Genomic DNA, 26,460 nt, shown 5'->3' with positions numbered 1-26,460 from the left:
GTGATAATGTGTCATAGTAATGTGTGTTGCTTTAATACTGCAGATTGGGATGTGATTGATTATTTTGATTATTTTCCTGACACTGGCAAGAAAACAGTGGGCCTCCAAAGATAAGAGTTACTTCATGTTCTGAAAATAAAGAAATTGTTCAGGAAGGAAAGAGAAGTTCGATGTGTTTCAGGAACTACAACATTTATTCGCAGGTTGTATATATATATACTCAGAGCCCCTTCAATGTTGTAGTGGCAAATAATGCAGTAGCCCATAATTTGTGTGTGTTCTGGGAGGGCTTTAGCTGCAGAAACCACATCTGATGATACAGTGTTGGTGGATGAGATTTATGTTGTTTGATTTGACTTTTCACAAAGAGATTAGCAGGAGCACTGATCCTATTGGAATCTCATTAGTTGAATATCTGCATGCAACACGACCACAGTGTTTGACGAAACCCAGTCTGGGGATTTTCTCCAACTTTCTCCCTCTCTCTCTCATCTCAATTTGCACAACCTAAACAAAATGAGTAGAATGAAAAGCAGGCACGGATGGATAAAACTGACAGACGTCCAATCATCCATCTTGCAGTCCACAGTAACTAGGTGAAGATGAGGCTGCATTAGCATTTTTATGTGCTCCACTGGAAAATAGAGAGATTGAAATTTAGTTTTATTCTAATTATCCAAAACAGTGTTAAATATCATGCAAATATTTTTCCCACAGCAACAAAAAATAGCCTGACCTTGAATTGGGGTCATAAACAAGCCAGCATCCTGTTCGCGCCCACGGAGCAAGTGCACATTTAAAACAAGCTCTCAGTTAAAGCTCAGTTCTGCAGATGTGTGATGAGTCCACTAGGGTTTGGCCGTAATATGGCTGTAATCAGAGGGTATGAAGTCTTCAAAGCAAGTAATGGTTGGATTAAATCGGAGGTCAAAGTCACAACTGAATACACACAGTGTAGAATAAGACCAAGAGTTGCTTCACAACAAAAGGTCATCATATAAGCTCGAAGGATTATTCCTCCGGTTTCTATCAGACAGACTGTTGCTGCTTTTTTACAATCTTTAACATGGTCAGCTTTAAGAGTTAATGCCTGGAGAGGATTTAATTGTCTATACATCTTCCTCTCTTGTTATTGCTCCTCTTACCATTCTCATCACAGGGGAAGGTTTTGTTTATTCTGGCCCGTTCATTGCTCTGTTGTTTAGGCCATGGGAGGAATTCCAAGTGCACCAAGTGATCACGGCTGTCAAAGTAGATTTTAAAAGCTGTTTACACACGTAATTATGATGCGGCAGAGTGGTTGTTTTTCTTTGCTTTGGAAGTATTCTCTCGCAGAATTATGATGACGAGTCAACAAAGCTGATTAGCTAGCTTATGATTCAAATTACAGGGCTTAATTTAGAGATGGATGCGACAGCTGTTTAAGCTTCTATTGTTGTCTTTCTTGTCATTCAACAACAAACTGGTGTAAACAGTGGTATTAAGTTCCATTTTCGTTGCATGAAACTGATTTTCAATGGTAAAAGCTATTTTGGGTAAAATATTGCTGCATAGTTCTGTGAAATACACACCCATCCACCCACCCACCCACCCACACACACACACCCACACACACACACACACACACACACACACACACACACACACACACACAGATCTTTCTATCTATCCTCTGGTTGTGTGACAGTTGTGCTGTGATGTTTATCCACAGGATAATGCACTGGGCCAGGCGTGTGGAGCAGGAGATTGACAGAGTCTTTCAACAAATCACCGGAGCTCAGCAGTTGAAAGGGGTGAGTGTGTCGCTCTCTTTTTTTTTATAGGATACAATTCTTACTCATGTTCGTGTTGCATAAACGCAACAATCAAATATACCATTAAGATGTAGTAGATATAAGAGGCAATTGCTTCATAGAAAAAGTCAACAGTTACACTGTTGTTTATGGACAACCTACAGAGCAATGAAGCTGCAAAAACACAACCCTTTTGTTTTCCCAGGTCAGACATAAACTCTCTATAATAGCTTCCATTTTCAACAGCTTTCAGAACGTGTGGACATATATTTTAAATATCGTACAGCCACATTTAGCTGGTATTACTGTTTTCAATAATGATTCATGCCAGAGCACATGCCTTAAGCAGTTAGACTTCAATCATCAATCAATCAGATTTTATTTTCATAGCCCATATTCACAAATCACAGTTCATTTGTCTCTGTTTTCATACACACCACAAAGCTCTCAATTAAATAAGCGATTACATGTTCTCATCTGGTGCATTGTTCCTTTACGTTTTACATTATGTATGCATTAAGCTAATATGATTACTGGAGCTCGGCAGGATCCTGATTTCTAAACCGTCATATATCCATTAATGATAAATCTGTTTTATCAAAGGGTAATGGATTCTATTTTAAACACGTTTTTGATTTATTACAGGATATTGTTTATAGAAAGAGACTTTATTTTGAAGGATAAGGCTGCTGACATTCTATATTTATAATAGTGTTGACAAACCTCATTAAAAGACTGAAAAGTTAGTGTCTTACTTCTTCAGCACACCTCGGCTGTCATGAATTCAAATCACTTCCTTTGTATTGGAGAAATCTTTTCCCAAACGCTGAACACATCAAAATGAGAAAATATGTTTTCTGATGGATGTCACCCTGTAAGAGAAGGAGTTTGAATATGATTCAGTTAGTTAAAGCAGTAATATGATTATTTGGCCTTGGGTGCACTTAACCTGTTTTCTAAATGTTTGAGCTGTTAGTTGTCAATTATCATTACGTCTTTATTTATTATGAAGTCAATTGATGGAAAAGTATTTGGAAATTATTTTGCTGTTTTGTTAATAGTTTGAGATATTTTTCAACAAATATTTTCAAACATTTGATCCTTCAGGTTTCTCTAATGTGAAGATTAAATAGTTGTCTATCTCTTTTATATAAACTAAATAGCTTTGAGTTTTTGTGTCTTGTATGAATTCATCACCTTGAGCTATTTGCAACTATTGATTAACTGGCAGATTAATAGAAAATGAAAATAACAAGTTTGAAAAGATGAACCATGAAATTATGTTTCACCCAATGTACTGAAAAGAAGGTTTTTAGATTAATTCGATGTTCTGCATTTATAGAACAAGTTTCTAGTGGTTGTCACATAATGTGGTCCTTCATTTGCATGTTCCCATAATGTGGAAGACATTTCTTACCCAAATCCATCAGAATATCACCATTTCTCTGCCCTATCCCATACGTTATAAGGTTACTTCATGTCCTCACTGTTAACAGTTGGATGGGAGGAAGGGGTTATCCCTGAAAAGGCAAATGCCCCAAAAATGGTCCGAAGATCATCTGCAGGGGGCAATCGTGCTCTGCGTTGGGAAGATGTGTGGGGGCGTTCCCCCAGCAGAGAGCAGCGGCACGTGTCCTCTCTGTTTGTGTCACAGCAGAGCAGATGGTCAGTCGGCTGTCTGCAGTAATGCCTCGATAAGAGATTCGCTTGTTCATTCAATCTTCATTAATCCGCCCGTGCTCCTGAAAACACTTTGGTTCGCTGGTTCTGTTAAGAGATTGTGCCTGGAACGATTGGTGCTGTCTTCTCTGGCCGAGGAAAGGCCTGTGATTGAAATGAAATGTCATCGTCTATTCCTCAACCAACAAAAAGCCATGATTTTACATTTGCAGATCGTTTTGATGGACTCTGTACGACTGCTCATTGATGTTTTTTTTCCTCTAGAGCAGAAAGATAATGGTGCAGCCAGACCATTCTCCAGAGCTGACACAACGTCATCGCACCAAACATGAAAACTGATTTACTCATCACTCTGTCTTTAGAGCCTTGTTGTGTTAATTCTCACAATCTTCCAAACTATTACTAACTTTAGAAAACAAAGAGACTTTACACTGGTGACGCCATTTGGAGCCACAGTCTGTGTATGAGGAATTAGATTTGGAGCTGCAGTATCGAGGTTTCACAGATCAACCAATTGTGAGTCAGTGTCAATTAAATATTAAAACCAAACACACACCATCTTTGAAAAAATATTTTAACTGTGCAGACTTTTTATTTAGGCTCATGTCCCATCTGCTTACGGCCAGCCACCAGGGGGCGATCGTGATATTTTGGGCAGCTCTCATGTCGGCTCTCTTTACATTCAGCTGTCAAAATAGTGTCAGGGTTTGTTTGTTTTGCTGCAACATTTGCACATTGGGAGGCGATCACTTTACGAAAGGCCACAAAGTAAAGCAAAACAAAGTCGACTTTGTAGATGCACATTCCAAATGTCCATAAAACATGTGTTTGTAGATTGCTTGGAGGAACAAGGTTTTTGCTATTTTCACCAAGTTATTATTGCCCAACATGTTTAGTTCTTCACGTAATTGACCTTAAACCAAAGAATTTGACAAATATAAATTTTTATGTGATGATTGTGCTAGCAGAAAATTCAAGCGACCACAAAATATATTACAATACATTCTGTGAGGGACAGAGGGACCAACTTTGATCCGTCTGACAGTTGTTGAGATATGTCTGGACCAAAGTGGTGGACAGACAGATCAACAGCCACGCTGCATGGCTAGTAAATATATATATCTATCCATCCATCCACCGATTATGAATACATTTTCTGCTTCTACTGGTTCTACTTCTACTATTCTCTGTTTTAAAGGCTACAGACAGTTTTATCGATGTCATTTCAATCTTTACTGGAACATCTTGATCCTGAATATACCACAGGATGTAGCTCACAGACAGACAGTTCTCAGCAAACACCCTGTTCATTACTGCATGTTCCCATCTGCGTGGCGTGGGCTCGTAAAGCATCTGGTCCGTGCACAACTTGAGGGATGTCTGTAAGTTCAATGCATGATGTCCATTTATAGGTTGAGGGCTGTCCCATGGTGGGCATGTAGCTTTGCCAAATGGATTCATCCAGGTCACTGTCTCCACTCGTGTCTCGTCCTTATCTTCTCCCTGACATCTGTCATCATGGGGTTGAGAGTGTGATGCCTTTAGAGCCACAAGATACCAAGCTGAGGCTGAGCGGCTGCAGGTATCAGCTCATATCCTACCCTGTGTATGTGAGGATGAGGAACTCTCTGAACTCCGAGTCACCATGGTTTCCCTGTGGAGTAAAAATGAAGATTTGTGCCATAGGGCGTTGTTTTTTAGAGCACAAGGTGTTAAAATTAGTAATTTCTTCATGCGGAAAACATGCCTGTCAAGCATTATTTTCTCTGGTTCCTTTGGAGCCACTAACAAACATTACATCATGTGAACCTCTGCTGTGTTTGCAAGATTTTAAATGTTGTCTCAATTGGATCTTAAAATGTGGACGGTTAAATATCAGACCACTGAGTGTAAGAATACATCAGAGCTGCTTGATATAAAGTGTTATCATAAAAAGTATTTTTATTTAAATCAGTGCAATTTCTATCTATTTTATGGTCCGAATGAAAGATTCCTTAAGTCATTTTAATTTTTTTAATTTCCCCAGAATCACTGCAACACTGCAACAATAAAGTGCAAAAAGGGTTTTGAAAGGAAACTCTAAAACATTAAATAAAATATGTCTGTGAGAAGGAAATAGCGGATGAGTTTTTCTCCAAGCAGGTTTATCTGCTGGCGTTCCCAGATGTTGTCTGACGACCCATAAAGCTCTGCAGCGTAACAAATCATAAGGGAAACTTGGCTGTAATCTCGAGAGGCCATATTTCAGGTTCCCTGAAGTTCACTGTGATGTGTTGCCATGTGTGGTCTAATTTAAGTCCAGGCCCTCAGGAGAAAAAGCATTTACATCATCTGGGTGAATTTCTTTCTCTCAGTTTAGCAGCAAGTTTCAGACTCAAGTGAGAGTGAAATGAAAAGGACATTATTTTGTATAGTCGGCCGTGGCTCAGGAGGTAGAGAGGGTCGTCCACCAGAAGACCAGTGGTTTGATCCCTGGCTCCTCCACTCTGCATTCTGAAGGGTCCTTAGGCAAAATACTGAAGCCCTAATTGAGTGTGAAAGTGGTAGATAGAAACAGCGCTGCGGATAGAAGCGCTGCATGGATGTGTGTGAATGGGTGAATGTGACTTGTACTACAAAGAGTTTGAAAGGTCAGTAAGTTTGGATTATTGATATATAAATATAAATTTACCATTTCCCCATTGTCCTGGAGTGTATCATATTTTAGATTTTACATATTCCCAGAATGTTTGTCAAAAAATCTGTTTTTTATTTTGATTAGATCATAAATGAAACCTCATTCTGAGATGGGATTAGTTTATCATATGATACGGTCAAAGAATACGCGTTATAGATAATGGATGTAGCAGCCACAAATTAATGTGTCCTTGATTTGAAAATTCTGTTTCAGAGATAATTCATGTTTTGATCTTGATCCAATGACATCTGAAACATTTTACCTGATGAAATGATACATCACAGTCGGTTTTTGAATCATCCCTCAACACGTTTTTACCGAATGGCTTTTACTTCATTGTTTTTTGCTAGTACTTCTTTTATCCTTTTCTTTTGCCAAAACTGTCAAATATTTTACCTACTGTAGTTGGTTTCCAATTTTGTGTAAGCTGTTTTTTAATTAAATGAAATTGTTTTGTTTTTTTACGTCCGTGATGTTTCATATTTGTGTTTTTATTCGTCTTTTTTGTGAAGCCCTTTGTAACAGCTGTTTTGAAAAGTGCTTTATAATAGTTATTATTATTATTATATCTTCTTTTTGTTCAAAGTGTTGAAGTACATAACATTGTCATGAGGCAGATCATCCAAAAGAGCATCTGCAATGTTGTGTGAGACTGACTAACAAAGAAAACTCAACAGACTTGCGCAGAGATTACAGGACAGGGGCCATTTTTAGATTTGGGCTGAATACACAAACACAACAACTGACTGTTCCCCTGTGTCAGTGTTTGAATATGAGCAAAGGATTTGCTTTTGCAAATTCATGAGCTTTGAATTGTAAGACTGTTTCTGCTTCCAGGAATGCTCCGAGTTATCAAGATTTAAATTCTTGTTTCTTTGCATCTGTTTTCTCAAATGTTTGTTTCGTTAGTTTAACAAAATGCACTCTTGAAAATAAGGAGTAGTAGTTTCACATATGAAATAACACTACAGCGATACTGCACATAACAATCAACTACATTAACGTAAATGGAGATTAGTGCCTGGTCAGCATGGACAATAAAATGTAAAGGTACAAATCGTCAATAGAAAGACATTAGCTCAGCAGAAACAGACTTGACAGATTGATTGTGCTGCTGTTTTCGTCTCTGAGGTGTTTTTACATTGTCCATTAAACATTTACAGATCTACAATGAAGAAAGACGACGATTCAGTCTGGTGAAGAATCAGCCACGGAAGATTGTGGAGAAGGTGGCCTCGGACATTGAGAAGCTCCTGGCTAAGAAGCGCAAAGCACTTGAGGTAAGTTTATCTTATTTCTGAAAAAATGTAAATCTAAAATATGTTTATATATTTTTTTATAATACATATGATATATATCTAAATAATGAGAAAAAGAACAATCTAAAAGGTTTGGAGGACATCGTTTCTTTTATTGTCAGAACAGAAAAAGAACAAACACGAAGTCTCTATCCGAGGAACCATTAGTGTTCTTCTGTACTGAGACGTGTCAATAAACTTCCTCCTCTAATGTTTGTCTGTCTCCTACATTTAGAGGTTGGCCAGAGAAGCAGAGCGACTCCAGCGAGAGCATCCCTGGCAGGATGGAATCAAGGTAAAACTCTTCATCACTTTATTTTAATGTTAACTGTGCTGAGGGCCACTCAGATACAGAGCAGTCCGATCCTTATCCTTAAATTGGGATCTGATAACCATCACTGAGTCCTTAAAATTATTTTTACTAATCATCCTGGATTTAAAATTCCCTGTCATGTTCAGCATAATATTTCAATATACAGTTAATGATGCATATACTCTGGATATACAACTGTATCCTGGGTTTGTGCTAATATTTCTTAAAAAATTTAGTTGGCACAATCATTTATTTTTTATTTTTTTAGATGTATTTCTTTACCAAATTGCATTTTGATTAAAGATTTAGGTGCATATTACTTATTGTTTTGTCAGTCCAAACAATAAAGCTGAACACATTTCCTCACATAATGGAAATTATTCGGCGGTCACATTTAACCGCTGATGTAAACTCATATACCAGATGGGCTTCTCGAGCGCCGTGACTCTAAATGGGACGACCTTAGAACGAGGGAACATTTACACCAGTGAGCTGAGTGGATCCCTCAGCACTCAGCTGCTGAAACAGATGACTGAGTGCACTCAGCTGTGTGCGGCTCTGTTTGAGTCCTACACACTGTGGCGTTCCACTTTTCCACTCGGTCTGCTTCATTTGCCCGACAAAATGAGACGGGGTTAACCTCATCCTCTCACACGGCCTCTCATGTCCGTCTCTGAGGCACAGAATCCTCCTGTTGTTTTGAAGGACGCCACTGGTGGTTTTGTGAGTTTCGTCCCTTTCATTAAAACTGTGTGTACCTCACGACAATGTCGACCGAGGACTGAAGCTTTTAGGCTGATTTCCTGCCTTCCAGTAATCTGCTGTTTTCCATTCTTTCTCTATGATATGATTATTAATCTAAAGGGTTGGGGGAATTTGGCTCTTTAAGGTAATGGTCCTCATTTATGTGGCTCTTTTCTAGTCTTAACAATCACTCAATGCGCTGATGTTGTGCTTTTCAATATGACCAAACTGCCGTTTAGGGTTAATGTCTTGCCCAAGGACACTTTAGGATGTGGACTGGAGGAGCTGGGGATCAAACCAACGACCTTTGGGTTGAGCTTCTCTACCTCCTGAGACTAGATTTCAGTTTATTTAACATTACGAGATGCATTTTATTGTTTTGTTTTTAGATTATCACCATATTCCAAGGGAACAGTTCATGGATCTTGATGGAAGAAATCTGGCATATTTCGTATATCTATGAGTGTGAGAAATTTGTTGCAGTTTGATTAAACTGTTGGACTCTAGTTCACTACACAATCATTTAAATCTAAAATCCACTGACCATTCTTTCAAAACACGGTGCTACAATGTAAAAAACATCGACAAAACAATCTCACCACAGAGTCTATTCAGTAGCTGTTCTGCAGCTTAAGTTTTCCAGTTGTCATGGTTACCTCAATGATTTTTCTGTCCATGTTGCCATAGAGGTTGAGTTTGAAGAACTGAGGGTAAAATGGAAAATAACATCTACGATTCTATGAAAACTGCAGCAAAATCCATCGTGTGAGGAAGATTGTGTGATACGATCAAAAGCTCAGGTTGTTTGTCTCCAAGGCAAAGAATGACTCCATCCTAACCTTCCTCACAGAAAAACAAACAAACAATTCATCTCTTCATATAAGGCATGTGAAAGATCTAGGGGATGCACCACTCACAGGCTCAGATTTAAAGCAGCAGAGCTCTTGGGAGAAGTGAACATGAAGGAGGAAATATGTTAATTTCGTCAGACTGACTCATGGAGAGCACCAGCTGATAATGTCTGGAAGTAACAGAGCTGCTCTCCGCTGCCAACAGGAGAGATGCGTCAGTAACAGCAAACAGCAGATGGACGTAAACTTGTGTGTAGCTCAAATGTAAAATTGGGTACGGCTCTAATTGGAGATTAGATTTGTTAATCAGATAATAAAACAACTTATCCATCTTCAAATCGGTGTCACGCTTATTTTCAATCTCAATCCTAACAGTCGGCCATGCTCTGCCCAGACCTTCCAACCTGTCCACTGACTCATAACGTGACAGAACTGGCAAGAGAACAAGAGCAATCATTTTTGCTGCTCCTCTGTTTTGCATCATGATGTTTTGAATGTCCTGCAGCCGGACATTACTGTCTATGATCAGCTGTCTGTGTCATAGAATAAAGCTCATTCCTGCACCAGAAGTATAGAGATGATGCTCTGTTTAGATCTATCAGCCCCTTTACTATTGAGCACGTTGAGGCGGTGAGGCAGATTTCCCAGGAGTTTTGATTGAACTTCAGGTTCACAGTGATAACAGATGTGAAGAAGCCTATACAATAACAAACATGTTGGTGTAAAAGATATTTGCATATTCATTCGCTGCTTCACTCAATTAGAATAAAAAACAATTTTAATAATACAATAAAAACAATAACGCTGGATGCTCACACCACCGGTAACTGATGGTATGATTAGACCTTAGTGTGTCTGGCTCCATACATTTGTATAAATAAGCAATAAAAGTTATTACTATTCTTGAAGACTAAAATGCATTACATATCTTTTAGTTTTAGGTCATGATGTGTGGGCATGGTTTCTTTCCACATGTTATCTTTTTATATACTGTAGACTAAACTCAACCGTAGAGACTCTATTGAAATGGCAGACTAGGCTGGAGAGCTTGTTATCACTATTTCCCTTAAACCAATATAAAGTCAGGAAGGTTAGGGACATGATTTAACTTGAGTATAAGTTGACTAATGGTTTGTTAGTTTCACTGCAACGACACCTCAACACGTAGAGGTGATGGTCTGTCTTTGTATCTGTTTTACCTCTAGGAGCTGGATATGGCTTACTACGATTCCAAGGCTGAGCTGGATTATGTGAGTAACAGACAAATGACCAGACTCATTTAAATGTGTTATATATTTATATATAAGACAAAAGGCAATATAAGGTAATGGGATACATGTGTTTTTCTTGTTGTCATAGTATTCGATGGATGGCGAAGGAGAGGTGGAAAATCCCTCCCACATCAAGCTGGAGTTTGTCTATGATCCCAACTTCAAAAACAACGTCAACTATTCCTACACGGCTGTTCAGATCCCCACGGATATTTATAAAGGAGGCAAGTGGATCGATTATGTATTTTTCTTTTCCACTGGAGCTTCTAATAATGTCAGACTCACTCTTCTCCCATCAGCTCCAGTCATTCTGAATGAGTTGAACTGGACGCAGGCGCTGGAGAAAGTCTTCATGGAGAACAGTCGGGAGGATCCGTCATTGCTGTGGCAGGCGTTTGGGAGCGCGACAGGAGTCACACGCTACTATCCAGGTATGTGCGGAATGTGAAGGAGAAACTTTGTGTGGCATTTTATACACATTGAGGCATATACAAAGTTATGTGAACAGCTTGAGGGAAACATTTTCTTTTCACTTTTACAGCAACACCGTGGAAAGCCCCCGATAAGATCGACCTGTATGATGTCAGGAGGAGGCCCTGGTACAGTCGGCTGTTTTTTCATATTGGTCTTTTACAAGTGGAATAGATTTAGAGGTTTGACATTTTGCCATCTCTCCTCATTACAGGTACATCCAGGGAGCCTCATCCCCAAAAGATATGGTCATTCTTGTTGATGTGTAAGTAATTAAAAATGTTTCAGAAACTCAAGTTGTTGTATTCGCTTGGGTTAAATAATTAGCTTGGGTTTGAGAATAGAATTGATATACTGTCTAATGTAGAGTAGATGGGGGAAGTTTTCATTGCTGTTTAAGTCCCTATGAAGCAAAAACATGCAAAACTTTCTTTTTGTTTGCAGTTTTAAATAAATAACTGCAGTTGAATCTATTGTCGTGGGTAAACACTGCACCTGACACTGACGCTGCACCAAAATGAGCTGAAAGAAGCTTGTTGTGCTAATCATGTGCAAACAGACCTTAAAGTTTAAGTTAATGATGATTTAAACATAAAGGTCACATTTAGGTGTTTGGGACCTATTGGCAGAAATATTAAAGATCAGAATATAAAATAATCCAAGTGATGTTTTCACTAGTGTGTTTAATCTAAATTGTATATATTGTTGTTTAGATTAGAATTAGAATGAGCCCTTTATATTTAAATCCTGTATATTTATATCAGGAGCAGGTCCTCTCTAAGGAGGTCGCCATGTTGTAGTGTAAGTGTAAGTGTAGCCATTCCCCCAATTTCCCTATACATATTCTTAGCTAGCCATTAGATCACTGTAAGCACATATTAACAACCATGTAAGCTGTATACTTTTTCCAGACCTATGAATATGAAATATCATCTCTTTGCTTATGCCTGAATGAATCCCTTTGTGTGTTTTCTCAGGAGCGGCAGTGTCAGTGGACTCACGCTCAAACTGATCAAAGCGTCAGTGATGGAAATGCTGGACACTTTGTCTGATGATGACTATGTCAACGTAGCCAGGGTTTGTGTCTGCTATACCAAATCTTTGTCCTTCTAAATCTGTCTCTAGATGTAACATCTCCATCTTAGATTATTTCCTTTACTTTTGAGTCTTTCTATATTTGAACCTCTTCTTTGTCTTCTCCTGTCTGTGTCTCAGTTCAACGAGAAGGCCGAGGCTGTGGTTCCTTGTTTCAAACATCTAGTCCAGGCTAACGTGCGCAACAAAAAGATCTTCAAGGACGCGGTGCAGCAGATGCAGGCGAAAGGCACCACTGACTACAAGTCCGGATTTCATTTTGCCTTCAACCAGCTGTTAAACGTAAGGGAGGTATTCTTTTAGATTTTGTCCATGCCGACATCTGCACACACTTCTTTACTGTATTCTACAAATTTCTTTTTTTACAGAAGACAAATGTCCCAAGGGCTAACTGCAATAAAATAATCATGCTGTTTACTGATGGAGGAGAAGACAGAGCTCAGGACGTCTTCATGCAATACAACTGGCCCAACAAAACAGTTGGTTTCCTCTGATAATTGTTTTATCCAATATAAAGAATTTGAACAGGAACCATTGTTTTTTTTCTTAATCTTAATGTGTTTCTTCATTTGTTCTCCCTCAGGTTCGAGTATTCACCTTTTCTGTGGGTCAGCACAACTATGATGTCACACCCTTACAATGGATTGCGTGTACAAATAAAGGTGAGGCACTTCTACTCAGGGTTTTCTTCTCTCTTCGTTTGCCAACCAGTTGTTATGCACCCACGTTGATATGTATCTCACTGGTTGTGGCATTTACTAAAGATCCCTCATACTTTATTTTCCTAATAATTATGTGGATGGCTAATATTTTCTAATTCAAATTCCAATAACTTAAATTGAGTAGCATTGTCGCCTCACCGTGATAAGGTTCCTGGTTCGGATCCCAGTTCAGCCAAGGTCTTTCTGTCTAGAGTTTGAATGTTCTCTCCATGTCTGGGTGGGTTTTCTCCAGCTCCCCCCACATACCCAGAGACATGCAGAATGGAGTTAAGTTAACTCTAGACTCTAAATTGACTCTAGGTCTGAGTGTGAATGTCTGTATGTTGGCCCTGCGACATGCTGACGACCTGTCCATGGTCGCCTCTCGCCCAATGTCAGTTTGGATAAGCGATATTAATAATAGATGCATGTAGAATTAGTTGAGCCTTCCACATCCCTCCTGGTAACTACAGAAGTTGCAGTTTTACTGATGTAGATCAGATTTTTCAACTCTCATAGACATTGTTTCTATGAAGCAGACCCTGGTTAGTGATCAGCTGATCAAATGCAGGGACCTCCGTCTTAAAGCTCAGTGGTTTTCCTCTCTTAGCTTCCTATCTTTGGGATTTAAGAGGCTGAGTCACCAGCTTTGTAACATCTAGTAAAATCTGGAATATTTATGAACACCACTCCTGTGTTTTTTTCTAGTAGCATCACTCACACATGCTCTTGCTCTCTCTCTCTCTCTTTCCCTCTCTGTGCTTGTCTTTTTTCTCTGCTGCTTGCCAGGTTACTATTTTGAGATCCGTTCCATCTGTGCTATAAGGATTAACACCCAGGTGGGTTTGTCTAGTGCCTCTGACACAGCTGATGCCATTCCCTGGTTATGGTTCTTCTTGTGGCGCTTTGCAGAAACATCTATTTCCATTTATTTGCACATCCATGCTCCCCAGTGTTCTGATGTTGTTGGTTGTTTTGAAGCTGAGGCAGCTCACCTATCTGTTTTGTTTTCTTGACAGGAGTACCTGGACGTGCTGGGACGCCCTATGGTTCTGGCAGGCAGCGAAGCCAAGCAGGTCCAGTGGACCAATGTGTATCAGGATGCATTGGTGAGAGCTTATGAAACCGTTACTTGGGTTCCATCGAGTTTTGTAAAAGCATTAAAAATACTGTATAGACACTCAGTGGGAAGCTTATGGTTTTTATGAATTGGGTTTTGTCTTTGGAATCTGCAGGGTCTTGGCATGGTAGTGACCGGGACTTTGCCTGTATTTAATCTCACCATGGATGGAAACTCACAGGTAACAAAACTGGTCAAATGTTTTAAAATAACATATTACAGATTACAGTCACTGTTGAATTATGTCACATAATCCAATGACAACCATTAAAGGAATATTTTAATATTTTCAAAAATTTAATGAATAGATTGATCATATTTGTACAGAACATATATAGAATAGTGATTTATTTTAATTTGGTTTCAACACCGAGTCCAAAGGTAATAAAATCTAAACACCAGCTTCTCTAAACCTCAGTTTCTAATTTATATCTTAAAAAATTAAAAATAAATCATAAATACAGTTTGAACATCATGGGGATAATTTGCTGGACTGTTATCAATGCTCAAAGACACATTTACGTTTGTTAAGGGAGCTCACTGAAAGTCTCCTGCCCATAGCCAAAGATGTACGTTGAAATATTATTTATATAATCTTACCAGTGTTTCCCAGTAATAATTTAATTACTTGTTGATTAATAGTAGAACTGTGTGCAGCACTGCATCGCTCTCCCGCTCCCTCTTCTCTATCTCCGACTCATTCCCCACCTCCTTCTCTCTCCATCAGAAGCAGAAATCCTGCAACATCAATGTACTGTCAAAACCTCCATAAAGTTTTTACCATCCTCACAGGTAGCCAGACCTTGTCATAGCTTCAGCTGTGGGTGTGTGTGTGTTCCCATGACGAGCATGTAGTTCTCAGCAGGCAGGGAGGCTTCAGCCTTATCTGTCGCTCTGGCTCTGTGGTGCATGGGAGTGAACTGCGTGCTCTCATGCGCGCTCTGTCGGGTTTACTATCGCGTTCATGGAGTTTGTGCAAGTTTGGTTTCTGGGTTAATTCTCTGAAAAATCCATCACTCTTTAGGATTATTAGTTAGGATTTGAAAATGCACCTGTTGGTCTCCTGAATTAACATGAATGGTTGTTGAAAGAAAGCTTCTGTTGTACACTGGCTTGCTCTATATTTAAAGATATGACATTGGTATCTGTATGTTTTCTAAATGTTGAACTATCCCTTTAAGTCTTTAAATGTATGTCTTCGTTTGTCTCAGCAGAATCAGCTGATATTAGGTGTCATGGGAGTTGACGTGCATCTCGACGAGATAAAGCGACTGACACCACGGTACACTGTATGTACATTTCATCAGCACCACTATTCGTCACAATTCTCTTCCCTGGCACTTGCATTGGACAATACAGACAGATCCATCTTGCCACTTTTTTGTGTCCTGAACAGCTTGGAGCCAATGGATACATATTTGCCATTGATCCAAACGGATATCTTCTCCTGCATCCTAATCTCAAGCCAAAGGTGATTCGAGCTTAACACATTTACACTGTGGGGTTTTGTTTGAAGAAGCAGGGAGGAGTAGTAATTACAGGTCAATTCAAATGTGTGGGTTTCGAGTACAGACATTGATAATCCGCATGCTGTTATACCTGTTTTGACTTTTGATGGTGCTGTCTTTAAAATTTTCTTTTCCCATCTTTTTCTCTCTTCTCGTCTCAGCTCGTGAACCTCCCTGAACCTGTGACGCTGGACTTCTTGGATGCAGAGGTGGAGGACAGCAATAAAGAGGAGGTGAGCACTTAGCACCAAGTGGAACTGAAATGGTCCCTGTTTCAGGCTTTTACTGTTCCTTGCTGCTTGTTAAGCTCGTGTTCAAAGTTATTGTCAGAGAACCACATTATCTGCCTCAGGATAATCTGCCCACTAGTGCAGGTAACTGAAGGCCCACGCAGCATTTTTTTTTTTCACAACCTGTTGAGTGATTACGTTTTGTTTCATGCTCCAGATCCGCAGACAAATGATTGATGGAAGACCAGGGGAAATGCAGGTCAAAACGCTTATCAAGTCCATTGACGAGGCAAGTGAATCTCAACATTTAATCTTTTGAATCTGACAGGAGCCATCATGTAGTTTACATTAGGTTCCATACTCTTAATTGTATAGATGATAGACCCGGAAACTCCTCCTACTCAAACACTGACTTACAATGGTGTTTAAAGGGTCGATCAAACAAGCTGCTCAGTCACAATCCTCAATAACTTCATTATTGAAACTACCCGTCAATAATCATTATTCAAATGTTTTAATCAAATTTAAGTCGCTGCCGAGCTAAATTATAAAAAATTGTTTTATCATCGTGTAGCTTTGTGCTTTACTTGTTTGACTGAATCGTTTTGATTTTTTTTGTAGCGATACATTGATGATGTGTACAGGAGTTACACCTGGACTCCTATCAACGGCACGGATTACAGGTGAGGAGTCTCAATCTTATGTGTTATAATGTATTGCTACACACGGAGGTGGATCACTCATGAGACCCTTCCTCTCCTTGTCTCCTCATTCTTTTGGGATGCCGCCACCTGCAGTCTGGGTTTGGTACTACCCACCTACAACGAGTATTACATCCAGGCGGACCTGAGTGATGTGATGCTGCAGCTCCAGTGTGAGTACCAGGGACACAGAGCTTTTTATCTTCGGGTTTCTGTACGTGTCGTGAATACCTTTTTTCAAATTTGGCATTAACATTAACCTGGATTCAAGGATGACCTTATTAGGTCACCTGGACCTCACTAAACACAGGTTTGGCCATAGCTCAACAATTCATACTCAAATCATGCAAACAATCACACATACATCTAATAAAACGATTAATTTATAACATTTTACGTCAAAAATTATAAGGGTCAACTTCACTATGGCATAATCTTTTAAAAACATTTACAACTACGACTGTAGTTTTAAAATCTATTTCAGATTTGGACAGATACAGAATTGGTGACTCTAATTTTCAATGTCCATCTTGAAACTGTGGCAATTGTATAGATCTTCTGTGAACCAGCATCTATATTTGAAGCATTGTCGACTGTCATGGATACAACGTGGTGTTTTATTGGAATCAGCTTTATTGTCCAAGCACATACAAGGAATATGACTCTTTTTCTCTCATTGTAATTTCACAAAACCAAAATTCGGTCAAATCATATTTAGTCATATGCTTAAATCACAAATAAAAAGGCTGCAGTGGAAATTATTCCCTCTAGACAAAGCATTAACTTAAATTAAACTTATACCAGGGTGATTTTTTATTTATTTTATTGACTTTGATTAAGTTTTATTTTCATTTAATTTAATGTAGTTTTATCCTCTTGTGTAAAGTGCTGTACATTAAAGCTTATTATGTTATTATTGTAAGCCTTCGCTACAGGTTTTGCATGAATCTTGAAAAATATGGATGTAAACTGCAACTTGACTGGCTGATGAAACCATGATACAGTAATTCTTCTATAAAGAAGTAACACATACGTTTGATGAGATTCTAAAAAACTTCCCCTCTTGTCTTTGTGTTACAGACATGCAGTCGCTGCTGCCCAGCTCCTTTGAATTGTCAGGTCATGTGTTTCTGGCTCCGAGGTGATTTAAATGTCTCTATCTTCTTTTCTCTCTTCCTCTGTCTACCTATAAAGGAAATGTTATAATGTTTCTGTGTTCTCTCCTTGCAGGGAATACTGCAAGCGTCTGCACATCTCTGACAACAACACCCAGTTTTTGCAGAACTTCCTTTCGCTCATGTTGGACATGTCTCCAGAATCTGATGAGTGTCAGTCCCATTTGTTTTGACAGTTTTTGGTAGTAGTTAGTTTGCCACGCTCTTGAAACACCCGTGAGATGATCTGTTTGTCTTTTCATCTCAGGTGACCAAGGCCTCATCCACAACCTGATTCTGGATTCTAGGATTATCGGGCAGCTGGCTTCTCGTGTGTGGAAGAACAAGGACCTGAATTCGTGAGCCAGCTTCTACATCATCTGCTATGGCAAAAATACAAAAGAGACAATTAATGCAAAATCTAATTCTTACAGGTACGGGTTCCTGGCGGTGTTTGCGTCGACAGATGGAGGAATAACACGGGTTTTCCCCAACATGTGAGTGATATTGATGTATGCATAGATATGCTTATTTCATTTTTCTTCATGAAACATTTAATGATTTATGTTATGTTTGTGTAGAGCTGCTGAGATGTGGGAGGAGGATCCTGAACCTTTTAATTCAAATTACTACAGACGAAGCCTGGACAACAGAGGATACATGTTCAGAGCTCCACTGAGATCCTGTGAGTAACTGAGCAAATGTACTCTGTTGTACCTGCAGAACATCATTTGAGATCGGGACTATTCTGCAAATGCTAATTCAAAGTATTTTTACACTTTTTGGAAAATACTTATTAGAGCAGCCAGTTAGATTGTAGACACTGTGAGGTTAGCAGCGAGTTAGATTGTGAGGTTACCAGGTGGCCACCGCCTGGGTGCAGGAAGTTATAGTTAAGTTCTAATTAAATTTGACATTTTTATTCTTGGAAATGAGGTGTTAGTTAGTAGAGCTTTAATGGTGCTAGTGGTTGGCTAATTAAAATTTTACAGAGGCAAGAACGAAAGTAAAAATGCGAAAGAAGTCAAAAACCTTTTTTATATATGTCATGGCTAAAATATATTTTTAAACAATTTTGCAGAATAATTTTACAATGAAGAGTATTGTTGACATTGAGATGATTAAATATTACAATTTGTATGATGTCGTTTTTACTCAAGCTCCGCTTATAAGGTTTTTCACAGCTTTCAACCACATCTCGCAGTCTTCATTCACAAATAGAACCACACACAGTTACTGAGCTGGGCGTGGAAAGTCGTTCTTCATCTTTGAACTGAGGTCGGTCATTTTAATCTGCCCACACAAGATCCATTTGGTCATGTGGGAAGGTTCCATTTACTGATGAAGACAATGAGATGTGGTTGAAAGCTCTGATTTAAGTAGTGGACGCTGAGTGAGATTAGTTTGTCACACAACTGGTTCGTTTAAGTTAAACATGGACTGATAAATTCAGCACTGACACACATGTGACGTCGGGCTGTATGTTAACATCATGCTTTGTTTGTGAACAGCCGTGGACGACCCTCTAGGTGCAGAAAATGGTACTGTTGGAATCCTGGTTAGTTCAGCAGTTGAGGTGAATCTAGGCGGCAAACTGCTCAAGCCTGCAGGTAACAACAATACAACCTCACTTATTCTGGAATATTGTGCCACACCCTGCCTTGTGAGAAATATATTGAAGCGTTCCCTGCTCCTTCTTCCTGCCTCAGATTAAAACACTGCTTCTTTTTCTCTCTCTTTGTTCTGCTTCTGTGCTTGGAATCACTCAGTGGTTGGAGTGAAGCTGGACTTGGAAGCGTGGGTCGACAAGTTTAAGATCCTGGCCAGCAACGTGTCGGACAGTCGACAGGGTTCACACAAGGTCCAGCGCAATGTCACTGTTCACTTATATTCACCAATATAAAGCAGAATTTACCGAAACAAAATGACATTGTTTTCTCATTCCATATTTTGTTCAACAGTGTGGACCATCCAGAAGTTGCGAGATGGACTGTGAAGTCAACACTGATGTAAGAGCTCTCATATTAACACAACTTCACAGCTACACAGTAAAGAAAGTCACATTTTACAAAAAGTCTTGTTTGACAAAGAAGTTAAAAATAAGAAACTTATTTTTTGCAGGCTATAATATATATATATGCTTTCCTATTACTAAATATTTTGTAGCGTGTCTTAAGATACCGAATTCTCAGTTTTTGTCAACCTTTAGTCTGTGATGTTTTGCTGCTGCTCAATGATATGACTTATGTCATGTGTGTAAACTGTTCTGTTGTCTGTAGGACCTCCTCTGTTATCTCGTTGATGATGGAGGGTTCCTGGTCATGTCCAATCAGAGAGATCACTGGAAAAAGGTACGAGTGTGTTTACTCTGACATAAAGTAAGATGTGTGAATTATTTATGTGTCGATGCCAAACAAAGGTATCAGTTCTCAAAATTATGTTTTCAGTGTGTCAAGCAACAGAGCCTCAGTCATCAGACTGGACTCGTCTATGCCATTGAATCCTCATAGTCCAATCAGATCCAGTTGTGAGAACAGGGTTGACATTTGTTTTTGTAATTTAAACGTAACTCCAACCTCCAAATCGTATTGAGTCTAATTTGTGCACATAAGTCATCAAATTCCCAAGATCTTTCTTTCCATCACAGATTGGACTTTTCTTCGGCGACGTGGACCCTTATCTGATGCACGCGCTCTACAACAACTCAATTTTCTCCCGTCGTCAGTCTTTTCACTACCAGTCTGCGTGTGAGCCTGTTAGCAGCAGCCACACCGGTGCAGCACCCAGAGGCATCTTTGTGGTAAGAGCAGGCTCCAAGTTTTTGATTATGGGACAATTAACGCTTGCTTTAATCTCTTAATACACTAACCCTAACCCTGTTTCTTTAGCCGTCCATTGCTGACATGCTCAGCCTGGCCTGGTGGACGTCCACTGTGGCATGGTGAGACTTTGTTCACTGCAAATCAAATGACACCAGAAGCATGTGAGGTTCCCTTTAAAACAATCTTAACTGTGTCAAGACTTCTGCACATGAAACAAGGAAGGCCATATTTTTTCTCTCATGCTTAGCAGCTGCCCCCTGATGCTCGGCTTTTTTTCATCTCAGTGTTACTGTAGCTGTGACATTTGTGGATTGTTATTTAAGTACTTCCTTTCTTAACAAGGTAAAATGTCACGACCTCTTTTCAGGTCTCTGTTCCAGCAACTACTGTATGGACTGGCGTATAACAGCTGGCTCTATCAAGGTCAGGCATAATCTTAGTGTGTGTGTGTGTGTGTGTGTGTGTGTGTGTGTGTGTGTGTGTGTGTGTTGTGTGTGTGTGTGTGTGTGTGTGTGTGTGTGTGTGTGTGTGTGTGTGTGTGTGTGTGTGTGTGTGTGTGTGTGTGTGTGTGTGTGTGTGTGTGTGTGTGTGTGTGCGTATGTGTTTGTGTGTGAGAGAGAGAGAGAGAGAGAGAGAGAGAGAGAGAGAGAGAGAGAGAGAGAGAGAGAGTCTTGTACCAGTAAACAGCAATTTCTGTATGAATCTGTGAACAAATTCTAAGTAAAAATCAGTTATAACCAATGTAGAACTGATGATACTGAGACTTAGGGATATTTTTAAGATGCCACGAAAAAACTGAATTTGTGTGTGTTTGCCTTTTAGACAACATCCTCACTGAAGGCTTCGAGACAAGAGAAAGCAGCTGCGTCACCATCCAAAGCCAGTTTTACTTTACAAACACCACTAACTCCTACAACGTGCTGCAGGACTGTGGAAACTGCTCACGGTGGGTTTTCCTGCAGTGTCAGCAGAATATGTTCACGCCGTGTCTGTCCTGTACACACGGATTCATCTGAATATCCATCAACGTCTTTTACAGTCTGTTCCATGCAAAGCGGATAGAAAACACCAACCTGCTGTTTGTCGTCGCTGAGACTCTGCCCTGCAGCTCCTGCGAGATAGAGAGACTGACCCAGGTCAGGACAGAGTGTATCCTCCCTGTGCTCGCACACGCCGTGATGTTTTGCATTTGTTCTAAATGAAGGAAGCTCAACCTTTTCAGTGTCACTGTGTTACCCCCCCCCTTAACTGAAAGCCAACAGTTCAGGAGGAGAATCCGTGTGAGGTACTGAGTAATGCACGGTATCGTAAAGGCCCGGCTTCCTGCTTTGACTACAGTGCCTTAGTAAGTACATGAGTTCCTATTCACTCAGGCCTACTACAACAGTCCTGAAATAAATCCAAATTTATGAAGGTTATAATATTCAGTTTGTGTGGTCGCTGTTTTGGATTATGGTTGAGGTGAAGGCGATAGAGAAAATTGTTTTGTTGATTTTTATTGCATCCAGAACAAGAGCTGTTTCTATTATTAAGCCCAGTGGTTCTCGATCTTTTCATGGTCCTGACCTGCAAATATGATTAAACTGGCACAATTTAATGTAAAAAAAAATTGTCAGTCTAAAATATGTAATTTTCCCCAAATAAAATACAATTAATTTTGACACATTAGGAACACCTGTCCATGGAATATGTTTTCCAAGCACCCTTATAATAATTATAAGAAGAATTATTATCACGCACAGAATAACCTAATTTAACTCCCAAGCTTTTAATAAATGTATTGTGTTAGAGTTGCTCTGTTGGTTCAGCCAAAGAAATGGTAAACTTAGATGGTTGGTTGACGTCACTCTAGCTCAACAGCCAAGATAGTAAATTCATTAATATAATTATTTAAAAAAACAACTGCACTTTTTTATGTGCCGATACATAAATACGCCTCACATCTTATTTCCATGCGTTGGTTAACATGCAGTAATGAGCTTCATATTAATGAGCTTAGCTTAGTAAGCTAATGATATTACATAATTAGATTGGTTGTGCTGTATCCTAAACCTTACATCTATAAAATGTATTATATAATAATGTCTGTCCATGAAATAAAAACTCCATAGCATGCTGAGGACTGAGGCAAACAACCACCAGAATTTTCTTAACATATAAGTGATATGCATTTGCATTAGTTGTGTAAAAAGAGGATTTATTGTTGAACTCTCTTTGCAGGAAAACGCGTCAGAGTGTGGACGGGGTCATTCTCTGCAGTCCTCAATAGGAGTCCTTCTCTTTATTCAGCTTCTCCTGCCTCTCTTTCATCTCTGACACGTGCAAACACTCAGACATCTTTCATCTCTTTGGGTAAAGGCTCAGATCTAGTGAAGGTCACATCAAACAGCGAGTGCAGAACTCTCATTTGATCTACGAACAGCACAGGGGTAAAACGGAAAAAAACATCTGGATCAGCTCTTTGTGTTTTTTGCCTTATTGCTTAAATGCATTTGTTGGTGTTTCAGGGCTTAAGTGCAACATATAGGTAAAGAATGTGTGGAATGTGCATGCTACATAGGACTAGGACACGCATGACATTTTTTAGACGCCAACTCCGCCACATAAACTGTCTCACAAAAAGTCCGGGGAGGCAGCAGAAATACACTTTTAACAGTTCAGTCAATAAAAAATAAACCAACCAGCAGGAACAGATGTTAAATGCAGTGATGGCTCTACAGAGGATCTAAAAACTTAGTGACGTGTTTTTACTTAAGTGTGGTTACAATTCTGTATCGCAGGAACAACTCTAGTCAAGTGCAGGCTCATATTTACTCAAGAAGAAGTTTCAAGAATTGGCAACAAAATGAACTTCAAAGATCAAACATATCATATGACAGCAGAAGGCCCCCATCAGTGTGATATTATCTTGTTACTACTGCTGTATTAACATGTGCACAGCATGTTAATGTTGTAACTCACTGATCAGTTTAACTAACAATCCACAGTATCATGGTTAAAACTTTCAAATGAGAAGTTGTAACTAGAATGAACTGAGTAATAACTATAACAGATTCATTAAGGGAAGTAAAAGGTGCAGTACTTCGTTATTTTCAGCACTTCCCTTGTAACAAAGCTTCAGTTTGGATCAAGGAGCCTCTCGTAAAAACATTGCTCAATAGCTCCACAAGTGGTCAAATACTCCACAAGGAACCTTTAAGTGGCATAAAATTGAAATATTCAAAGGTAATTAAAAGCACCTGCAACACTATACCCAGACACAGTACCTCGATAAATGGTCAGGGTCTTCCTGTGTGTAGTTTGTATGTTCTCCCAGTGTCTGTCTGGGTTTTCTCCAGGTACTGCTGCTTCTTCCCACAGTCCAAAGACAAAGTAGATTGGGGCTGTAGAAATTGAAGACTCTAAATTGACCATATAGGTGTGAATGTGAGAGTGAGTGGTTCTTTCTCTCTATATGTCAGCCCTCTGACCTGTAGATTGGACCTGGCCTCTCGCCCAATGTCACCTGGGATTGGCTCCAGCAGCACCCCCCTCTCCAAAAAGAAAACATGGTGTATCTATAATGAACGGATGGAAGGATGGATGGACAGAGTCTATTTTTAGAAACAACACTGCACAGGCGTCTGCTTTCACTCAGAGTTCTGTTATCGTGAAGCCAAAACTTTGATCGAGCATTAATCTGAGTTTTTAGATCTCTCCTTGTTTATTATGTTGAACGAGGCTGACCGCACAGATTTTTTTTGTAGGTGTGGATTTACACACGTTTCCTGGGTGAAGTTAGCCTCGTCATTTACACAACTTACGGTTGTGCACACTACACATTTATTAACAGCTTTAGCATGGTCATGTAAATAAATATACAGAATCAGCTGCTGGTTGAGCTTCAAATGAAATTAGCTCAGACTCTGCTTATTGTAACTTTTGCTTTTGTGGTTTTCTTTCTTCTGCATGTGCGGTCCTGGTAAATGTCTTTTCTCGTGCACTTGTAGCGGTTACACGTTAATAGATCTGGGCCTTAACCTCACATTCACTTCAGTGTCTTTCAGTCCTCCTCTGATCTTTGCCAAGACAGTCTCAACATTTTAAATTGTTTCATACGTGACATGACCCAGAATGCTTTCCTGCTGCCATCTCAAGTATGTTGAATCTTTAAATCCGTTATTAATAAATTATTTTCCTAGAGCACTTTGACTCATGAGACAACAGATGAGGAAAGCTAGTGTGACCAGAAATGCCAGTGTTAGACCTGCAGCGAGGTTTTGTGACTTTTCATAACATATCAGTGATGAAACAGACGTGTAGTTTCATTGTGATACGAGGATTGTTCGAGTCGCGCTTTGTTTTGCTGAAATGCTTCCACAGATACTCGGTATGAACTTGAAGTGCTTCCAGTCAAACAAGATGTAAAATCAAACAACAGACGACCAAAAGAAAAAGAAAAAAAATCATCAGATGTGTATTAATTTTGTTAAGTTGCACATCTTTTATTATATCTAGGAACACTGCACAGTGTTTAGTGCAATAAGTCTGTTCGACAAATGAATTGGACATTTTATTCTATCAGTAGTATTTGGTTCATGATAAAATGAAGAGTACTTTACATGCAGTGTTATCTGTGAAGTCCTACAGCACAGGATGTGCAGACAGTCTGTGTGTGGCCAACACGTTTTCAAACGTATTTCCTTCATTTTTTGATTGATGGGAAGCTCTTTGTCTCCGTTTTTGTATCTTGTGTCAACACTATTCGTCAAATCTGAATTTATGCACTTATATATGCTTCTGTATGGGGAATGTAGCTTTCAGTGTTATAGGTATATTATTACTGTGCAATGTTTTTTGACGCTCTGTTGCGCTTCCCCTGATGTCTCACTGAAAGTGAAGATTCTCTGTGGCAGAATATTTCTCGTTTTATCGTGCGTATCTCATCATGACATGACAGCAATATCACATTCAACTTTTTATCAAATGATAAAGAAGCTCCAGTATTTGTTTGGATGCCGTGATATGCCCTTCATATATTACTCCTTGAGTTATAGATGGTGCATCATGTACTAATGTACAATTGTTTAGGGTTAAAACTCGTTGTTATGTATGTCAATATTGACTCTGTATAACCAGAGTTCTTATTATTTCTATTATACCATACCAAAAATTGATATACACATATATAAATATGAATATAAATTGCTCCAAACTTCTTATAATGTCACAAATCATAGACGATTTTAAGTTTGATTGAAGAAGAAATACATTTTCTCGCTTCAAACGATGTTTGAAATGTATAACATAAGTGTCAAAGTGTCAAATGCTGCACGTACATTATTCTTCACGGAGAAAATCCAACAACTGGGCAGCGTAACAAAAAGCTAAACATATTTTTGAGCGTAGGAAAACTTTAAGTAACCTTAAAAGTGTCAAAGAAGACTGAGACTTTTTAACCTCACAGTGTGTCAGTGTTCGATTCACAATTTGGTGATACGCACGATAAAAACCTGAACATATTTTCCCACATCGACTTCACAGCCCCTGACTCTCTTCATTGAGTTTTACTGCGTTATGGTATAAAAGAAAACACGCTTTTTTGACAAAATATTTGTACAATGCTGTTTTTCCCCCTGTCTGCCTGGTGTTCCACCCTGCAGTGCCTTGTTGCACTCGTTTTGGATGGCAGGAGCATTTGGATCAATTGGCTGTGGACGTTCATCCCGCAGGACACGTGAAAGAATTTGCGGGGAATCAACTCGGATTGCAGTTGTCGGCCAGCGAATATACAGAGATGCTCTTGGTGAGTTTGTGAAACAGTTTGAAAGAGCAGAACTGAAGTGTGTTGAGCAGCTGCCCCCCCCCCCCCCCCCCCCCCCCCTCTTCTCATGGACAGAACAGACCCTGCAGCCCCACTGCTACGTTTTGTGTCTCTACACTGTGGTTCAGCCCCGAATCAAAGCACAGAACCTGACCATTTTCATAGATTTCTACTTTTTCCCATCTGCACACTGTATGTTCTCTATCTGAAGCCCCGTGGGTAAAAGTG

General features: G+C 39.4%; 1 protein-coding gene and 1 long non-coding RNA gene across 3 annotated transcripts; one reads left to right on the top strand and one right to left on the bottom strand.

Annotated features, from left to right (window-relative positions):
* The first annotated feature begins 1,715 nt into the window (after positions 1 to 1,715).
* cacna2d2b (calcium channel, voltage-dependent, alpha 2/delta subunit 2b) lies at positions 1,716 to 24,611 on the top strand. The gene is made up of 37 exons (XM_053437649.1): positions 1,716 to 1,793; positions 7,314 to 7,430; positions 7,684 to 7,743; positions 10,562 to 10,606; positions 10,716 to 10,851; positions 10,927 to 11,058; positions 11,169 to 11,226; positions 11,313 to 11,363; positions 12,076 to 12,175; positions 12,314 to 12,475; positions 12,562 to 12,672; positions 12,777 to 12,855; positions 13,684 to 13,733; positions 13,914 to 14,003; positions 14,130 to 14,195; positions 15,226 to 15,303; positions 15,411 to 15,485; positions 15,684 to 15,755; positions 15,970 to 16,041; positions 16,374 to 16,435; positions 16,550 to 16,626; positions 17,534 to 17,594; positions 17,684 to 17,781; positions 17,876 to 17,966; positions 18,042 to 18,104; positions 18,189 to 18,292; positions 19,119 to 19,217; positions 19,377 to 19,468; positions 19,569 to 19,616; positions 19,887 to 19,958; positions 20,255 to 20,407; positions 20,496 to 20,548; positions 20,797 to 20,852; positions 21,252 to 21,375; positions 21,469 to 21,578; positions 21,692 to 21,774; positions 22,650 to 24,611. The coding sequence occupies exons 1-37, from the start codon at positions 1,716 to 1,718 to the stop codon at positions 22,743 to 22,745; spliced, it is 3,174 nt and encodes a 1,057-aa protein (XP_053293624.1). The 3' UTR covers positions 22,746 to 24,611.
* On the bottom strand, positions 16,824 to 21,736 carry LOC128454493 (uncharacterized). 2 transcript variants are annotated; one of them, XR_008341631.1, is made up of 2 exons: positions 21,503 to 21,736; positions 16,824 to 17,990 (listed from the first exon to the last, which is right to left on the bottom strand). It is a non-coding gene; the product is annotated as an uncharacterized LOC128454493 (long non-coding RNA). The 2 variants fall into 2 exon arrangements; XR_008341630.1 differs by having other exon boundaries at positions 16,824 to 17,987.
* Positions 24,612 to 26,460: the final 1,849 nt, after the last annotated feature.

This window comes from Pleuronectes platessa, chromosome 2, assembly GCF_947347685.1.
Source record: "Pleuronectes platessa chromosome 2, fPlePla1.1, whole genome shotgun sequence".
NCBI classification, from domain to species: Eukaryota; Metazoa; Chordata; class Actinopteri; order Pleuronectiformes; family Pleuronectidae; genus Pleuronectes; species Pleuronectes platessa.
Note: the sequence above shows the minus strand (reverse complement) of the source record. Positions and strands in the feature narration are given on the sequence as shown.

What these genes read in the sequence shown, in the direction of transcription:
- cacna2d2b (XM_053437649.1), top strand. Translation starts at nt 1,716, where the DNA reads ATGCACTGGGCCAGGCGTGTGGAGCAGGAGATTGACAGAGTCTTTCAA. An exon ending in GAGCTCAGCAGTTGAAAGGG is followed by an intron (nt 1,794 to 7,313) that starts GTGAGTGTGTCG and finishes AAACATTTACAG; the next exon opens with ATCTACAATGAAGAAAGACG. An exon ending in CCAAGGCTGAGCTGGATTAT is followed by an intron (nt 10,607 to 10,715) that starts GTGAGTAACAGA and finishes TTGTTGTCATAG; the next exon opens with TATTCGATGGATGGCGAAGG.